At 37.5% G+C, this 19,217-nt stretch overlaps 1 protein-coding gene across 1 annotated transcript in view; it reads left to right on the forward strand.

Annotated features, from left to right (window-relative positions):
• The window catches only part of LOC130438786 (disintegrin and metalloproteinase domain-containing protein 12), a 92,026-nt gene that overhangs the window by 19,979 nt on the left and 52,830 nt on the right, over positions 1-19,217 (forward strand). Inside the window, exons 3-5 of the mRNA XM_056770955.1 lie at positions 2,242-2,315; positions 16,525-16,600; positions 19,117-19,193. Of these exons, the coding sequence (XP_056626933.1) occupies positions 2,242-2,315; positions 16,525-16,600; positions 19,117-19,193 (227 nt within the window). The remainder of the gene's footprint in view (positions 1-2,241; positions 2,316-16,524; positions 16,601-19,116; positions 19,194-19,217) is intronic.

The following is a 19,217-nucleotide window of genomic DNA, read 5'->3' on the forward strand; positions in this document are numbered from 1 at the left end:
ACTGTACAAATTACTCTCTCCAAAAAGTATTTAGTTACTTGTTACCAATTACTTTCTATTTCCTATATCAACCTTAGTTAGACTTTGAAATATGATGTCAATTCTACTATTGCACACAATATATAACACAAAGTATTTAGTTTAATTACATCAGAAGTAACCGTAAATAAATTACAGAGTAATCCCTTACTTTTCTTTTCAAGGGAAAAGTAATTTAATTACAGTAACTAACTACTTAGTAACTAGTTACACCCAACACTGATCATCAACCATTCAACTTGTTTCACCCAAATCTTGAAAACATTGCATCGCGTTATTTTCATCATTCGCATAAACGTCCATCCATATTCTTGGTCAAAATAATACAGTAAATATTCAATACTTTGTGTCTTTACCTTACGTGTTTAAGGGCATGATGGATGCAGTCCCGCATTAGCATACGTGTGCAATTATGCAAAGTGCCACAGATGATTCACGATTATGTTTGGTGTTTTTTTTGTCAGCGCCCGCCGGCTTTAAATCCATTTCCCTCTGAGCCTCTGCAGAGTAAATCTGCCGAACTTTCAGACCCACGAACCGTGAAGAGAATTAATGTCAGAGAGAATTGAAACATAAAACCTGTCCTGACAGCTACAGAGCTGTGACACAATGGGAGATTCATTTTATCCCACACAAAGCCCACTCCAAGCTGAAAATATGCTTTCCCTCGCCGCCCGTCACAGAACGGAGCGCTTGTGTTGTCTTTAACACAGCGAAGCACAGATTTCACAAATCTAACATGGGAGAGATTCAGTAAAGATGGACTGGATCTGTAAACTCAGTTTTTTGTTCAACAAAACTTTCAAGCAACAGACAGACTTCAGTTCATTTCTAGTAAACTATGCAAATTTTCAAAGCAAAGAGTTCCAATGTGATATTTATAGTTTGCAGATGAGCCACAGGTGCGTGTAATTATCTCATCAACCAATCAGCAGCCAGCTCTTCAATAAGCAATCAACCAATTAAATCACAGATGTGGACAGATGAAACTCTCATACAGTCTCTTTGAAATCATCCCATCTTGTCATTTTTCCCATTTTCATATAACTCATGAAAACAATCCTTCATTCAAAAAACTAAAATGATGAGATGGTGGGTGGGAAAAATAAACCGAGGAAATGAATATAAACAAGAAAAGAATTGAAGTGGAACAAGTTTAATAAACCCGTGAAATCAAATCCGGAGGATCATTGGCATGTAGTTTATGCCTGTTTATGTCTTTTTTTGTTTTGTTGCGTCACAAGCGCAGACACGGTATTCAGACACACGGATTTAAAATGTACTCTTTCTCTTCCAGGAAAACAAAGCAGAAACTTTGATCATTTATGTTTGTCCTTATAATCATGTACACATTTTAATCCGATGAAATGCTGTGTGGAATATGAGACACATGGAGATGTTGGTGTTGTGCTGCACGCTGTCCGTCAGTGATAAACAGCCGCCTGTCGAAAGATCTGCGCTTTCCTCGCCAAGAGTTTTCATTTCTTCATCATTCATCAATGTGCAGAAATCTGGAAACAATTTCAGCAAACATGGTCTGTGTTTGTTTCTCGTGTTTTGATATTGTCACAGTTTAGGACAAACCAGATCTGTTCTTTCATTAGATTCCAGGGTTTTCTGCCTTTTTTAATGCATGGATCATTCATCATCGGTCACGAAGCATGTACTGTATTTGGTCGGGAATTCACTTTGCCTGACTGTCTCTCTCTCTCTTTCTCTCTCTCTCTCCGGTTTTCAATTTCAAGGCACTTTATTGGCATGATTGCGTGTTCTTACAATATTGCCAAAACATTGAACATATAACTAAAGACATACAATAATTACAAACATTAAAGGTAAAATTAAGATCAGGTGCTTAGTAAGGGATGAAATAAATATAAAATATAGTATTTTTAAGTTAACAAAGGGAATATATAAAATAAAAATATCAAAGTACATTGTACGCAGAAACGTGAGAATGTTATCGAAGTAAACAGTGTATATGAGCATTGCACAAATATAGATTAAGATAAAAATTATATTTATGTATATAAGTATCATAATTTACATTTAGAGAAAAGTATTGATGAAAGTTCTCTCTCTCTCTCTTTCTCTCTCTCTCTCTCTCTCTCTCTCTTACTCTCTCTTTCTCTCTCTCTCTCTCTCTCTCTTTCTCTCGCTCTCTTTATCTCTTTCTTTCTCTCACTCTCTCTCTGGTTTTAGGGTCATCCTGGATCACTGAAGGTTCTTATTGAGGTCGATGGTGAAGATCTACTGCTGGCTTTGCAGAAGAATGAGTGAGTCCTTCATCAGTCTCTTTGTTTTCTCCTCCGTTTATGTTGGTGCTTCACAATTCAATAGAAGAACCTTTTTGTCTGAATGTTTCCATAAAGAACATTGAACATCCAAAGAACCTTTCTGATTCACAAAAGGTTCTTTGTGGTGATAAATCGTTCTTCTCATAATAAAAAGATAAGTTCCTTTGACTGAATGGTTCTTTGTGGAACTAAAAATGGCTTCTATGGCATCGCTGTGAACAACCTTATGTGCGCCTTTATTTGTGTACATTAGGATTCTGAAAGTTCATAACAGTTCAATGTTTTCAGTATGTTTCGAAGGGAACGTTATACAATTTTGGATATGACTGATGTGCCCACAGCGAGGACTTTTCTTCATTTCGATTTATTCTAATCTAATTTAGAGATTAAAAGCAACTTTAGTCATTTGTAAACTCAAAGGTCCCAGTCTCTTGAGGAAAAGGTTAGCCAGTAGGTTTGATAGAAGTTCTTGGCATCAAATCTTTTGAAAAATGCGAAAGATGTGAGCAAGAGCAATTTTGATGCAAACACCACAAATGAATCAAGCAAATGTGATTTTTGCTCATCATCAGTAGCAGGTTATTGTGTTGCTCAGAGGAAAATACAAAAGTAAGTAGCTATTGTAATATTTCATATTTTTGTCATATTTTACATCTTGGAATATCTGTCTCTGCCATGTGAGAGTCTGTTTCCTGCTTCTATGAAGTTTTTTTTGTTAAGTTAAGTAACAGAACAGCATGGTGAGACAGACTTCACTATACTATAATGTCACTATAATGAGACTAAAATCACACAGACCCGTACTGGAGATTTTTAATGCATGAGAACATTCGACCTGACAGAATCTTGCTACAAATCAGAGTTTAATAACTGAATCTACACAAACATGCATGCTTGTGTGCTTTATTTGTTTTAAAGAATATCATTTGCTGCCCCGAACTGTACACAGGAGAGAGAGAGAGAGAGAGAGAGAGAGAGAGAGAGAGTAATATCTGGTGTGATAATGAACTAATATGAGGTTATTGCTGGAGGTATAACATGTGAAAACTAACCTCTGATTTTAATCAGGTGAAATTGATATTCACGGTGAGAATGATTGAGAACCCACACCACTAACACAGAGGGGGTGAATATCCAGAGCGTGAAGAGAAAAAAACGACACTTTATTTAAAGTTGCATGTGGTGGAATTATACAGCGTTAGCAAGACAAGTAAGTGACCTTGAAACACATGAAAAGATTGCAGGTGTAAAATGAATGTAGATTGTACAGGTTATATAATCTGGATTTGAGTAAATTGGACGAGAAATGTTTGAGTTCATATTGTGATCTTCAATAATATTGACTTTTGATTGCAGACTTTACAAATCTGAGCTCAGTTTGAGACATTGTTGACATCTCTTCTCAAACTCTAATGACTGAGACATCTGAAAGATTTCTGAGTGTTTTTTATGAGAAATATTTCAGACACAGATGAGACTAGAGCAAAAGTTCTCTCTCACACACTTCAAATTTTGAACCGCTGTGCGCGAGTTTAGAATCAACATAGTGGTATCATGTGTTCCCTTAAAATAAGTGTACTTCAAGTTCAATTTATTAAGTACGTTAGTGTATTAGGGCCAAGCAATAAAAAAAGAATAAAACAATGTTGACATTAAAGTCATTACAATGTATTTCCACAAAATAATGGTGAAAATAAACACAGTTTTCTATTAAAATTTGAGATTTTAATGTAATCTTGACATTTTATACATTCATTAACACAAACTGCATGTCCAGGAGAAACATTTTATCTCGAAATGTACCTAGTTTTTTTCACGAACCACAAGGACTTTATACTCAAAGTATAGTGAGTCAATTCTCAAAATTTTATTTCAAGTTTTTTTTCAAAATGTAAAGATTTTCTCTCGAAAAACTTTATTCTCGAACTTTACTCTCTAAATGTATTGAGTTTATTCTCAACATTTTATTTCAACTCTTTTTCTTGAACAACTGCGGGTTTAATCTTGCATTGTAATGACTTTAATCTCGACATGGTTCTGTTCTTTTTTTATTGCTTGGTCCTAATACTCTTCCTTAATTAAGTCTACTGAATAAAGTGCAAGTATGTTTTAAGTGTTTTATATGTAGTAAGTATACTCATATCAGTGTACTAGTAGTATACTTGTAAGTGTACTATTTGAATACTATTTGAGCCCACTTTTTAGTTACGTGAACTAAACTAAAATAAACTAGTTCACAAAAGTATTTTTTATGAATACATAAAGTATGTTTCTGAGAAGTACATAAATGTAGACTGAAAGTACACTTTGTTATTTTAAGTATACTAAAAGCACTTATTTTATGTGTTGGTGAGCTTCCAGGTATATAGTTACAACTGTAGTTTTGATGTGAGGTGACCTTAAATTTCTACTCTTTTGACATCTTTGACATCTGTTAGTCTGCATGTCAATCCAAAACGTCACTGTAATGAAAAAATGTAGTGCTGTTACAGAAAGAGCTCTGGTGAAGTTGATGTGCACCAGTTGTTCAAATATCACCAAAAACACAGAGAACCAGTAAAACAAACTTATTAAACAAAAAGCTCAGAATCTATAATTTCTGCTCAAATCAGCATGTATAAGGTTTATGTTCTTTACTACGGTAAAACTGCCATCAGGGTCACAGAAACACACACCAGCAGACAGACAGATGTGTTTGTGTTTCTTGCTCTATAACTCGGTATGAAATGAATCTTTTATTGAGAGAGATTATTATATTTAAATAGATGTATTACTTCTTTATGTATTTATTTTATGTTTGACAGAATGGCTCAGAATGAATCTGATGTGCGCTAACACTCTCAACCTTCAGTTCGTCGAGATCAAAACATGAATTCAATTGATTCTTCTTCAGTTTATTTGAACAATTGTATTAAATCGTACAATTTCAAATGTTATTTCTGGGAATAACTCGGGTTTTGTTTCCGCTCCAAAAAAATGATATGGGATCATTCAAGTATTTGTTAATGCATTTGCAGGTTGAGATTATTAAGTACGTATCTCAGCTCATTTGGGTGATGTCTAATTTTAACACATATTTGTATGTTTCAGGACATTGTTCATTCAAAAATAAATAAAATCTCTCAAAACTTTGCTTTGATATAAATCAACTGTAATGAGGATCAGTAAATAATGACCGAAGTTTTATTTTCGCATGTATTTATGCAAAACAAAAGCTTGCTATGCTCAGACTGAAAGAGAGCGGAGGGGGGGACATTATTTTGGATTGTTCCCATGGCAATATGTGTCAAAGAAACAGATGGAGAGCACCTCATGAACAGAGATGTTGTTATCAAACACGTTGTCAGTTTCGACACGATACCAAAAACCTGTTGGCTGTTGGAGACCTTAGAGAAGATAAGATTGTAATGTCCTGGACACATAAATGAAAATTTCTCATATCAATTACACAAACATCCCTATGCCACGCTTGTGCAAGATATTGCTTTTCTTTGTTTTCTCATGTTTTATTTTTACTCAATGGTGTGGTTCTGATTCAGGACATCAAGTTATACAAAACATCACTAAACATAGTTTAATGTCAAAGTAAACAAATTCAACTTTAGTTTTCCATCATAATCTTGCACATTTTTTGACAGATGCATTGTTTCATTAGCATGTGTTTTTCCCTCGCTGTATACGACCCTGTCAGAAGAGCTGCGACTAATTTATATATTTTTTAAAACAGAAAGTCGTTCATAACCTGACTTCATTACAGAGAAAGCAATTTGATCATAGTAACATGAACTTTGTAGCCCAGCAGTGCTTTATGAGGGATGAGATTCATAACACCAGAGGCTAATTACAGAAAACAGTCCGGAAAAAAACAAGCCCGAGCCTCTTTCGCTGGGAATTGTGTGCTCTCAGAATCACCTCATCCACATCTCCAATTATCTCCTGGCTTAGAGGCGTCATTAAAAGAACATGTTTGCTCCTTGACATTCTAAATTCGTTAAAAAACCCGAAACGCCCTGAAAGAATTTAATAAACCTCCAGGAGGCAGATGAAGAAGGTGTGTTCTGTTACAGACTATTTGGATTACCAGACCGACTCTCTCTTTCTCGGTGCACAACTTTTTATGGAAATGTCATGATTTATACAAAATAAAGTAGGCATGAATATGTGCACCCCCCCTCACTCTTGACTCACTTTACGTATACAATAGTTTTATACAAGTCACATTATCCCCCTGCTTCTCTGTTCAGCTTGTAAGGTCAGTTGTGTGAAGTCCTTTTCCAGATGATGCTGCAGGTCTCTATGGACTGGCTGTTATGATCATCTGTCTGTCTGTGGAACACAAAAAGAGATGTTGTTGAATGTTCCGTTTTTTTATACAAAGAAAGCCAAGTTGGGCTTTTCCAAAGGGTTATAAAAAAGAAAAGAAAAATGTGTTACTTTTCGAAGTATTTTCCTTAGCAACCACCCATAACACCTTGGTAACGCCCCAAATGATTTAAGCAACTATTCATAAGGGTGGTTGCTAAGGTGTTGTGAATGGTGGCTAAAGTGATCTGGGGTGTTGCTAAGGTGTTATCGGTGGTGCTATGGTGTTGTGAGTGGTTGCTAAAGTGATCTGGGGCGTTGCTAAGATGTTATGGGTGGTTGCTAAGGGGCTTAGGAATACTTGTTTAAATGATCTGGGGCGTTGTCAAGGTGTTAGGGGTGGTTGCTAAGGGGTTATCACCTTAACAACACCCCAGATCACTTTAGCGACAACAACAGCTTAGCATCAACTCAGAACAACTTGGAAACCACTCAGGACTTCTTAGCAATCTTTCAGATCGCCCGAGCAATCATTTTTAGCATCAAAGCAGCGCGTTTTATAAGTGCAACTCGCACTCACCCCTTCTTCCCAAAATGTTCTAGTTACTCTTTATTATCCTAAATATTATTTTAAAGATCATGGTGTGTGTGCATCCGTGCGTGTATATCTTATATGCAATTTGTATTTTATTTAGTTCTAAATGTTCAGCCAGTTAGAGTTGTAGATGTGGAGAGCTGTTTTTTATATTAGATTTAGAATTAGAAGCACTACATTACAGACAGAGAATGGTATTCCAGCATTACTCACGTCAGCTGGCTCTTATACCACTTCCATTACATTTGTCCATATTTTTCTCTTTTCTCTGTAGTGATGTCATGTTTCGAGTTCTTTGACCTTATATGGTGGACGAAACTTGAATTTTTTGATTGATTTGGAGCTTTCCTCAGTGGTTAGAGCGTGGCGCTGGCACCGCCAAGGTCATGGGTTCGATTCCAGGGGATTGCACATACCTATGTATAAATGTATAGGATTATGCAATTTACAGTAAGTTTTGGATAAAGCGTATGCCAAATGCATAAATCTCAATTAAATGTGTCCGTTCTACATTGTTCTGTATCATAATTCATCTGGGTATGAAGCTAAACAGTAGCTCTGTTCCAAAACACAAGATCATGTGACCTCTAATCATTAAATACCTGGACATCGATAAAACAACTTGTTCCTCTCTGCAGAAAGAACATATCAAACGTGTCATTGTTGTTTATTTTTTTGTTGCTTGTTTTACATCCTGTCCTCACATTCACGCAATGCATGACTCCAGACTGAGCATCCTGTCGTCTGCTGACCTTTGACCCCACGGCCGTCGATCCATGCGCTCCGACAGCCTCCGCTGAATAAGCTTTTGAGAAGATGCTCTGTTAGCGCTGGACGGCGGCTAGAAAAAAAAGGCAAACAAAATCAGTTGAGCGCTGCAGTAAAACATCATTTCTCTATAAAGCTGAGAAGATCTGCTAAGGACATTTAACACTTTGTGGGAGAGGGTTTGGTGAAGACTTAGTCTCTTCATTCTAGTTCGGTTCCTGAGTTTTTACTGGATTTGAATTGATTTGAGATGTTTGAAAAGTTAATAATTTCAAGGAAATGGGTTGTAAGGAGATTTTGTTTCATTTTAACACAACGCAGAAGCGATATTCAACGTCTTGTTTGGCATGTCCTGTTTAATAGATATTCCCATGCATGTATTAAAAGTAGGTCGATTCGGTTTGGGCCGCAGTTCTCTTTCACTCACAGGCTTTAAAGCACAATAAAGCAGAGGAGAGTGAGAGACTCGTGGGGGCTGTTAGACTGTCGCTCATGCAGAAAGCAGATGTTTTACTCTAATCACCAGTGTGGTCACAGTCAAGAGCACAAGTCTGAGTGTGTGAGAGATCCCTACAGAGACGCCTTTGAATGCGACGATGAAAGCCCAGCGGTCTGAGACAGAAGGGCAATGGAGGAGGAGAATGAGCTCAGAAGGACAGAGAGCGTTCGTGTGTGAGGTTCTCGATGCAAGAAAAAGAGAAATACTCAATGGTACAGCTCTTCATGGGGGACATGGAGAGAAGCTTTGTTCTGTTAGTGTTTGAGGGTGTTTTTGCTCTGGACCTTATGGAGATCATTTGACACAACAAGAAGAGAAGTTAGAGAGAGATGTTGGTTGTGTTGAAGATTTGTTTGTGAAGGGATGACAAATACACTACTATTTAAAGTTTAGGATCACTAACTCATTCTTTATTCATAGTTTTTCTCCACATTGTAGAATAATAGTTAACCCATCAAAACCATGAAATAACACATGTAACTGGGGAAATTATGCAACCAGATCTCACAGGAATTCGTGACTATTTCGCTAGGGGGCTAATTTGTATGAATTTGTACGTTGTGAATCATATAAAAACGTACGATTACTCGCGAAAAGCAATACGAAAGCCCCGCCCCTAAACCTAACGTCACTGGCAGATCGTACTGAAATATACGAATGAGATCGAACAAATTCGTATGAAAAAGCAAACATTAGCCACATCGTAAAATAGTTAGCTTTTACCGTGTGATTGTGATGAATTATGTTGTGACTAAAAGCATCCAAAATAAATGAACCCTCTTAAAGTTGTTAACCTCTGTCTAGAATTTGCTAAATCGTACACTTATCGTTCAGCTTTCTGAAGCTTTCATACACTATTATGGTATTTCCATCTATGCTGGACTGTTATTGGCTGCTTGTTATTGATTATTTGGTACAAGTCATGCATTCAAGCTTATGGCTCAGTGGTTAGATCACGGCGCTAGCGACCGCAAGTTCGTGGGCTCGATCGCAGGGATTGCAACCTGATTTCACAGCATTTGGTAACTATTTTACTAGGTGGATAATTCGTACGAATTTGTCTGTTGCGAATCCTATAAGGAATACTTGGAAAAAAGCAATACTGAAGCCCCGCCCCTAACACCACCTCTGACATCACTGGCACCAAAGCAAATTGTACTAAAATAGACGAATGTGATCGTACAAACATCTGATCAACTCTCATACTCATAAATAAATGTATAGGATAGGGCAATGTAAGTCGCTTTGGATAAAAGCCTCTGCCAAATGCGTTTGTATGTAAATGTCTTTAAAAAATATACATTTTTTAACAAAAAATGTGTTTTCTCATGAAATAAATGAATATGTTGGACATAATTATACTACAAACGTGATTTTGAACATTGAAACTTACACCTTCAGATTCAAAACAGGTCACGAGAGACATTGTTGTCAAGTGATCCTATACTTTTGTGGATGTAATGTTTTGTTTTGCCCTGCGATGGGTTGGCACTCCATCCAGGGTGTATCCTGCCTTGATGCCTGATGACTCCTGAGATAGGCGCAGGCTCCCCATGACCCGAGGTAGTTCGGATAAGCGGTAGAAAATGGATGGATGGATGTTTTGTTTTTGTTCTCATTTTGAAAGAAGATTGAGACGTGTTGCACACAAGATCTGTGTTATTTGTGACATGGCTCCAATTGTGATTTCGTAAGTGAAGACATTTTTTGCCTTCTTTCAGATATTGAAGCATCAAAAGACTAAAACAGCAGTCGAACGTAATAATAAAATATCTAAAATATAAAACATGTATTTGTAGTCTTACGCTGCATTTACCGCAGCAGCAGAATAATGAAGACGTCTGGTTTAAAGTCATTAGTTCCAGTGAAGAGTTCTCATGAATATAGAACAGCAACGTTCTTCTCATTCACACACTTGCAGACAAAGACAATTTAAAGACAAATTGTTCATTTGAAACACACAGACGCAAACTCCAGCGTGTGCTTTGTTCAACAATGTTCTTTTCATTTGGTGAATTATGAAAGCAGAAGTCAGTTTTACCATGTGAAACAGTGTCTGGTCCAGACGGTGATCTGTACAGTAGGGCTTTCTTGAAGATTCTAACCCAACATGACACACAAGCAAATGGATGTCTGATGATTCAGTGCAGAAAAAAATGAGTTAAACTTTCCCAGATTTCATTTTCATGCTTTCGTGATGCTGGGAAATTGAAATTTTTGCATCATCAATGTAGAAGATCCAAAAACGTCATCTTAAAGGACTAGTTCACCCAGAATTCTCAGCGCTCACAATTATATTTCTTTCCGTATTCATGTTCCAATTTTCAGTTCTCTTTACTCTAGATTGTGAAATAACAGTTCTGCTGTTTCTCGGGACGTTTACAAGGATTTTTTATTTAATTTAGTTTAGTTTAGGCAGCACTGGTTTGTGGAGTTATATGGTGTTCATATGAATCGGTACATAAATTGTATTCCCAGATGGTTCTGTCTGGCTCGTAGAACTGGGTGATTTTTGTCCGTCACATTTCTACTGCTTTAAGCACACGTGGGACCATTTGAAGGAACAGTCGGACATCCAAACATGTTTGATAAACAGTGTTCGGGATGAAAAAGCACAACGAGGTCCAAAGGAGATTAGCAGCCCTCATCCAGCCAAAATCCAGGCCGATGAAAGCAGGTCCAGAAACCGGACAGATGGGATAGGGTTCAGGTCTCTGTTTGACATGCAAGTCCTTCGGTGCATTCGGCTAGGATTTTTTGGAGTCTTAAAGCAATGCGCATTTTCATTTTTGGGTTTTAGTTTTATTTCTAAGATGTTTCTTAATGTATCTAAACCAGTCAAACTACCACAGGAGGGTGTAGCTTTCCTGTAGCTCAGTGGTAAGACCGTGGTGCTAACAACACCAATGTCGTGGTTCGATCCAAGGCGATTACACGTACTTAGCAACAAAAAATGTATAGGATAATGCAATGTAAGTCGCTTTGGATTAAAGTGCCTGCTAAATTCATAAATGTTAATGTAGCAGTATGGACGAGACACGTATGGTTAACAGAACCAAAGCCTTCCGCTTATTTTTGTTTGACAAAATGGACAAAGTCCCAAACCCTTGTTCGTAAAAAGGCCTTGGTTACTTGGTTTGGTTGTGATTTCATATGATATTGTTTATTGCTGAGGTTTCAAATGAGTAAATCCGCTGTAAAACAAGCGATAAGCGTAAACATGTGTGGGATCAGATCCAGCAGCTGTCCTGAGCTGAACAAATTCATCTGCTTATTATCTGAATACATTTATGAGCTTTTGATTTGTTGGGTTTGATTTACACGTCAGGTTAGTGAAAGAGAGAGTTGACATCATGAGACAGGCGACGAGTGATTGTTAGATATGAAAGATGATGACCTCACGAAAACCTTTCAGATTAGGATCTGATTCTGATCGGAATGAAATTCTTGCCTCATTGGTTTCTGACAGGGTGTGTGGATGAAAGTGTGATGTTATCAATGATGAAAAAAAACACACACACACACAGAACTGGTGTGTGCTTGATGTCAGTGGTGCGTTAATGTGGCCAGATGTGCCCTAAGATTCAGAAAAACATGATGAAGTGGATTTAAGAGAACACGTGGATCTTACTGTTTTTTTTATTTGATCAAACGTTATTGCTCAGAAGTTCTCAGTTCTTTCTTTTCACTTTCTTTTAAAGTTGAGGTGGAGGAATGAAACAGAATGAAATGAAGTTATAATTGTTGAAACTTTAAGAGTATGTAGATCGTAGAGGTCAAATCATCTGGATTTGTGTCAATTTGATGAGAAATGTTTGAGTTCACATTGAGATGTTCAATAACTTTTGATGGCAGACTTGACCAATCCGAGCTCAGTTTCTGACATCTCCTTGTAAGATTTCTGACTCTTTTTCTCTGGAGAAATATCTGAGACACAAATGAGAAGCATTCCCATGTGCTCTCCGTTAAAGAGACCTCTGTGATTTTTCTGTCGGAGTCGAGCAGGTTAAGATGACATCTCGATACATCGCATTATTAGCATTGACCCAAAACACAGATGATTTTATGTGTGCTGCATGGTTCAGGTCAGATCACTGTGCGGTTATGTTAAGTATGATCTCATTTCCTGATGTGTTTAAGGATCAGTATTTTTCTTTTTCAGTATTCTTTTAATGTCAGTTGGGATCTGCATTAGGACAGCGTGTGTTGTGCCTCCTCACAAGTTAGAAACCACAGACGACATGAAGCGTTTGATTGTTCGCGTGTGACACTTCTTGTAAAAGCACTTCAGTCATGCAAGCGCTGTTTGAAACAAACATCATCCATGATTCAGTTCAGGGGTGTAACTTTCTCTCTCATTAGCCGAAGCTTTAAAACTGGCAACCGTCTGTGTTTTGCCATAAGATGTCATTACATCAGTTCAAGAGTATCTGCAAGCATTGTGTTTCAATTCACCCGTTCCTTCATCACACCAGTGTTCCAGAAATGAGACACTAGCTTTGAAACTGTTCACTGAGGGGATGTCATGGTCCTAAACCCATTGTTAAACTCTTGGCGGGTTCGGGACTCGGGGGTTTGAGTATTTCACACTTTATCTGTTGTGTCCAGTGAGAGAGATATTGAACCATAAACATCATAGATTTTGCATAAAATGTCTTGGGATTTTAAATCTTAGATTTCCTGCGTGGTATGTTTTTATGTCTTGTAACACACACGGACACAGGAGATTTGTATAAACTTGGCATTACATGATCTCAATGGATTTTTATTTTTTGAGTTGAGTTGAAGTCATTGTTTGAACTATTATAGAATTATTTACACAAGAAGAAATGCTGAGTGTGGTATGAGTGGTATTTTAGCTTTTCGCTGTTTAATTGATTGCAGAGAGTTACTTTAGGTAAACCTTCACCCAAACCTATGATATTCTGCTTTATAGGTATTGCTCAGTTTCCTCCATCAAAGTAGATTAAAAGCTATAATCTATTCTGTGCTTTTTGTCTGTCTATCCTCACACTGCAAAAAAAATGAATTCCTTAGGCCCGATTCACATTTCGCCTCTTTTCCGCGCACACATGAAGAACGCACGCAAATAGGGAGCGACACAGTCGTGACGAGCATTTGAAGAGAGAAAGCAGTGCGGCTTGCGTTTTCGTGTGGTTTACACTTGAAATATAATAGAATAGAATAGCTTTTTTATTGTCATTGTAGTCAGATCAAACAATGAGATTCTTAGTGCACCTCTCGCAAAACATCAAAACCACAACAATGACGGAATCCGAAGGAAGGTTTTGCAGCGACTGTATTCTTCCACAACCAGAGATGGCACAATATTTAGCTATCTTTAACGCAATGTTTGTTTATTTCTTGCTCGCTCTATCTGGTTCTGCGACACCTGTGTTACTTCAGAATTGTCTTGCGTAAACCAGCGGGCGGGGCTAGAGAAGTGTACTGACTCTACCTACAAGTACACGTGTCTTGAAGAACTTTGAGATATTTGTGCCAGAAAACAAGACAAAGTTAGTTAGAACTTAATTTTGGCTGTTTATCTCCGTTTGAAAACGTTACAGGTTTCATTGTATCTTAACGTTGGTTGTAGTCAAATGACTGCACACATTTCACGCAAAATCGTACCTCACAGCTCGAATTATAAATCATCATTATAACAGTAGCCTGCTTAAGTAAATCTTGGTTAAATAAGGAGAGAGTTTTTTCTGTACTTGCTCAATTAAACATTTTTGTTGAAAAATATTTCCAATTGCACCTTTTAAGAACTTTTCATTTCACCATTTCATCCAAATGATTTAAATGATGATAGATAGCACGCCTCTGCTCAATGAAGCACATCTTAGCAGCTGTGAATCGTGGTAAATTAACGTTTTTAATCGAATCTCTGGATTAGTAATCAATCTTTCAATTACCATCTGATAAGACAATCAGAGTGTAAAAATAAAAAAGAAGAACTCGTTATTGTTCAGATGCTCTAAATTGATCCGTGACACGTTTTCTCCCTGAGAAACATGATAGGATGTGAGTTTACTCCTGCTGAATCTGAGTTTAGTTGATCTCTCAGTTGATCTTTTCTTTCTCTCTCTCTCTTTTTGTTTACTATAATGATTTTAAAATAAAGGTGTGTTAAAAGTCTCTCTCTCTCTCTTAATCTTAGTGCTTGAATTATAAAAGCAGGTTTGTTTTGGCGTGTGTTTGGTCTTCATTAAAATCTGGCAGCGAGTAGCAGTGTTCGGCTCAAACACACTTGGTGCGAGTACAGAAAGCGTGTTTTGCTCTGTTCCCTGCCGTTTTTCTCTCTGGTTTCCTATCTGGTGAGAACACAAAGCATTAAGTGACCGTGGGAAACCGCGGTGCCACGCTGGGGTATTTTCCTCCAGTGACACGGGATTCGATTAGCTGTTCTTTTGCATTTTGCTGGTTGTGCCACAGCATGAAAGGCAGAATTACTCCTTCGCTTCTTTCGCCATCTCGCAAAGAATTGCTAATCTCGCGCTCTGTTTGCTCTCTACTGTTGTGAATAATTGGAAAATAAATGAGAGAACAGTCACCACGGCGTCGTGGAGGGAATGTTTTTGGTTGATGGTTGTTTTTAAGTGTTAAATGAATGTTTTGTGGGTGTTGTGGAAGCAGGGTTTCTCACGGATGTGCTGGTGGCGATACATAAAGATTTCATGAAGAGTATCAGGGTATCAGAGTATCAGACGTAGTGATGAAGTGGTGAAATGATTCGTTGACCCAAAACCAGAACTTTCTTGCCACGTGTTGGTTTGGTCTTTGTGTAAAGAAACTTGAATGAAGATTAAAGAACGCTCACTCTAGTTTTCACTGAAGGAAGACATTCATCATGTCAAGATCCAAAAAGATTTTTGTTCACTTTAATACGATAGCTTTATTTAGGGGACAAAGTAAAATGTTTTGTATGGTTTTATCTGAGTGATTCGTGGCATGACGACTTAAGGGATTGTGGGATGTTGTGATGCGGAGACAGGCATTCAGATGAATGAAGATGATCATGAATAGCTCTCTTCAGGCCTCTTTTGTTGTGCTTGTTTATCTTGCGTCACAGTTTTGTAAGTCTTGAACGGTGTGAGTTTGGACCTTTTTAAACATCCGTCCATTATTATAAACCTTATTCAGAAATTTTATTTCCCAAAACATTCTGCTTCTACAGTCCATTATCGGTGTAGGCTTTTAACAATTAATGAAATGTTCTGTTCTTTAGAGACGCGCTAGAGAGACCACTTGCCTGCCTGCTTTTTTTCTACTAAAAGCTTTTTTAAATCTAAAGTGTTTGTTCTTATATTCTTGGAAACCTTGCTGTTTCATTGATTCTCTGTTGTTTCACAGCACGCAGAGTCTTCTCCCCACAGTGAGCTTTTAAACATCATAATTTAATTTACAGAGAGTACAGGTTTAACGGATCAAGTCTCAAACACAAGCTTTTCCCTGAAACGTCCTCCTCTCTCAGAGTTGAGTTTACTTCAGTTTATATGCAATTTCTTTTCAATGAAAGTCATTGCATTTCTCAGTCAAGAAGAGCTTCCATGTGCTCCAGACTTTATTGTCGACGGTCAGAGGTCTGGTTTAGTCAGTTGGAGGCGTCCCGTGAGGTTTTCAGAGCGAGTGATTTTTTTTGATCATCTCCACCAGTTTGTCACTTTCTCTGACAAATCACAGATGAAAAGCAGATGTCGTAATTCTTCTCAGGACCTGATGACAACACTGTCTGAGCAAAGAGAGAGGGAGATCCTTTCGCAGCCATCACAGCGGGCTAAAATGTTTTGATGGCCCGCCAATGCTTTGGATCTGAGGTTCAATATTTCATTGTCGAAATGAGCAACCTGCGAAAAAAGGACAATTGCATTCAAATGTATTCTAAACAGAGTGTTCAATGAAAAAAGATGTGTGCAAGATTTCATTTCTTTGTATCGATTGGCAAGTGACGTCAGCCAGGAAGAATAGTCGCTTCATGTTTGATAAGTTTTGATTTCAGATGATGTGTGTTTGTGTTGCAGAGGTCTGTTTGCTAGTCACTATACAGAAACACACTACCTGGAGGACGGACGTGTCACCACCTCACCAAATGTCACGGTAAGATCACAATCAACCATCATTTACGTCCAACAGATCATGTGCTATACAGAAAACCTGTCAAAGGTTTTATCTCTGTGTATGTTTGACTGTGTCAACACTTGCTTTTACAAAAATCACAAGATCCCCTGTAGATGTATAACAGACTCTTAACCTTAAAAAACGAAGAGATTTCTCTGCATTTGTGTGTGTTAAACACATGTCTAGGATCAGTCTGACGGAGTACGTGTCTTGTTTTGTGTTCTGAGGTCTCGGATCCGTTTATCAGGCCCAAACAACAGCACAGCGTTCCCTCTTGACCTCCTTCAGTTTGGGCGTTTGGCTGCTTTTACGTGACCTGGAACTCTTGTTTCCCATCAAAAACAAAACAGGGACGCATTGCCTCACAATGTTCTGCAAAAAAAGCAGAAAAAGTCAGAAGGGTTTATCACATCTCACTTTCTCGTGTTGTGAAACACCAAATCTACCCATGCCGGAGCATTCAGGGAATATTGCATTACTTTTCTTTTCTTTTTTTAAGAAATAACAGATTGAGCTGAGATACAGACAGAAGTTTCTCTTTCTTTCACTATATTTTATATAATAAAATCTTTTTTCTTTTCACGAAGTGCTGAGAAGTTTGGTTTTACATGCCTTAAGGACAATTTACATGAGTTTTAATCTAGTGTAGTGTTTATCATGCTGCCTACATAGTCGGCTCACTAAGTTTCAGAAAAATCAGTTTTTTTTTTTGGTTTGAGTCTGTTATACTTCTACAGTATTTCACTCATACCCCCGGTTAAAAGTTTCGGACACTTATGTGTTAATATTTTTTCCATATTTAACAATAACAATGAAACTAGTCAAAATTAAGAAATAAAACAAAGGGAGCTACTATATGGGAATTATGTTGTAAGTAAAAAAATTCAAATGTGTGAATGTGAATTTGCAGAAATGTTTTCTTGTCATTTATCAAGCAGCTTATGGAGGTCTCACCTTGAGATGCTTTTGAAACAAGGTGTTCCCATCTATTCGGTGCTGTTATTGGCTTCTCTTTTTTCATTATTAAGTCAGTCATCCATTACGATTTTTTTTATAGAATGTTAGTTTTAGTTAAGTGATTTTTCAGAACTCTGACTCTAAATTTTTTATATTTTATATGAAATGATGTATTATATGGACGAATTCCGCTATGCATGTTTTGGCATCATTTGGTGTATTGAATGCTTAACATATTGAAGGCAACATACCACATTTCTTTAAAAAAATACTATAAAAATGTCTGCATAAAATGAGTCCGTACACAATTTTTCACGCTCATATTGAGATTGATTTGTTGGAAATGTGTGAACATCATAGACAATCATGAGATCTCTTCTGAATCTCTAATGAAGAACGTGCGTTTCATCATTTTAAAGAAGAAATATACACCAGGTTTTACAAGTGAGGCACGGTATGTCTCGTAACATCATTTTCTTCCACATTTTTCCTCTGAAACTGGTACAGCGACATCTCTACAGGATGACAAATTTCTACCGTCGGAGGATATGTACCGTCATACTCTAATGCAGCGATTTAACACTGCTGATTGAATTGATTTATTTGATGTGTCCAACAGAACAGCGTGTGTTTTTCCTCAAATATAAATCGGGCTTTTCTGATGGAATCCAGGACTGCCGAGGCGAACAGAGCTTTTCATCTGAATGCATTTACTGACTGTGTGTGTGTTCTCTTTCAGTCGGGGTTTGTGTGTGTGTGTGTTTTTGGTCTGTCAGAACTCCTCTGCCTTTGATTAAGTCTGTTTTATAGTCGTGTGTTGTGTGTCCAGCGTATCATAATTTTATCCTGAAGCAGAACTCCTCAGAGGAACGTTTGGACTCGTGCGGGCCGGTCGGATTCAGCCCAACACTGTTATGAGCTGGACTCGAATATTAAATACATCATGATGATTGAGAATGACTTTAACCCTCCAGGTCATGAAAGTTCTCCAGATCTCTGCGGCTGCGTGAAGACCTACAAAGACAGTGTTAAAATTAATGTAGATTGTTGTGGTTAAATAATCTGGATTTGAGTAAATTCGATGAGAAATGTTTGAGTCCGTATCGAGATCTTCAATAATATTGACTTTTGATTGCAGACATGGCAAATCTGATCTCAGTTTGACACATTGTTGACATCTCTTCTCAAACCCAAACGACAGAGACATTTGTGACATGAGACTTAAGCATCATCAACGACTTTCATAAATGTCTCATCTATGATTCTTGTGACTTTTGGGACATCGAAATGTAAAATATGAACATATTGACAGAAAATTAACACATCTTGATATGAAATTGCCATCTGAAATGTTAACAATTGAAACAATTATATATCATATTTTTTTTAAATATCTAAGCGAAACTGTAATTTATGAATTGTATAAAATTACAACGTCAACATCAAACAGTGACAGAGGACGAATTTGTGAGTAAAGGTAAAAATTGTGACAACTTGCCCCGACCTGTAAACGGCATGTTCTTGTGCTCGTGTTTTAGACTCACTGCTTCTATCATGGTGAAGTGGAGGGACACCCGGGGTCAGAAGTCACCCTCAGCACCTGTACCGGACTCAGGTGAGCTTACACTCATCCCAATAC

Source organism: Triplophysa dalaica, chromosome 17 (genome assembly GCF_015846415.1).
Source record: "Triplophysa dalaica isolate WHDGS20190420 chromosome 17, ASM1584641v1, whole genome shotgun sequence".
Classification (NCBI taxonomy): Eukaryota; Metazoa; Chordata; class Actinopteri; order Cypriniformes; family Nemacheilidae; genus Triplophysa; species Triplophysa dalaica.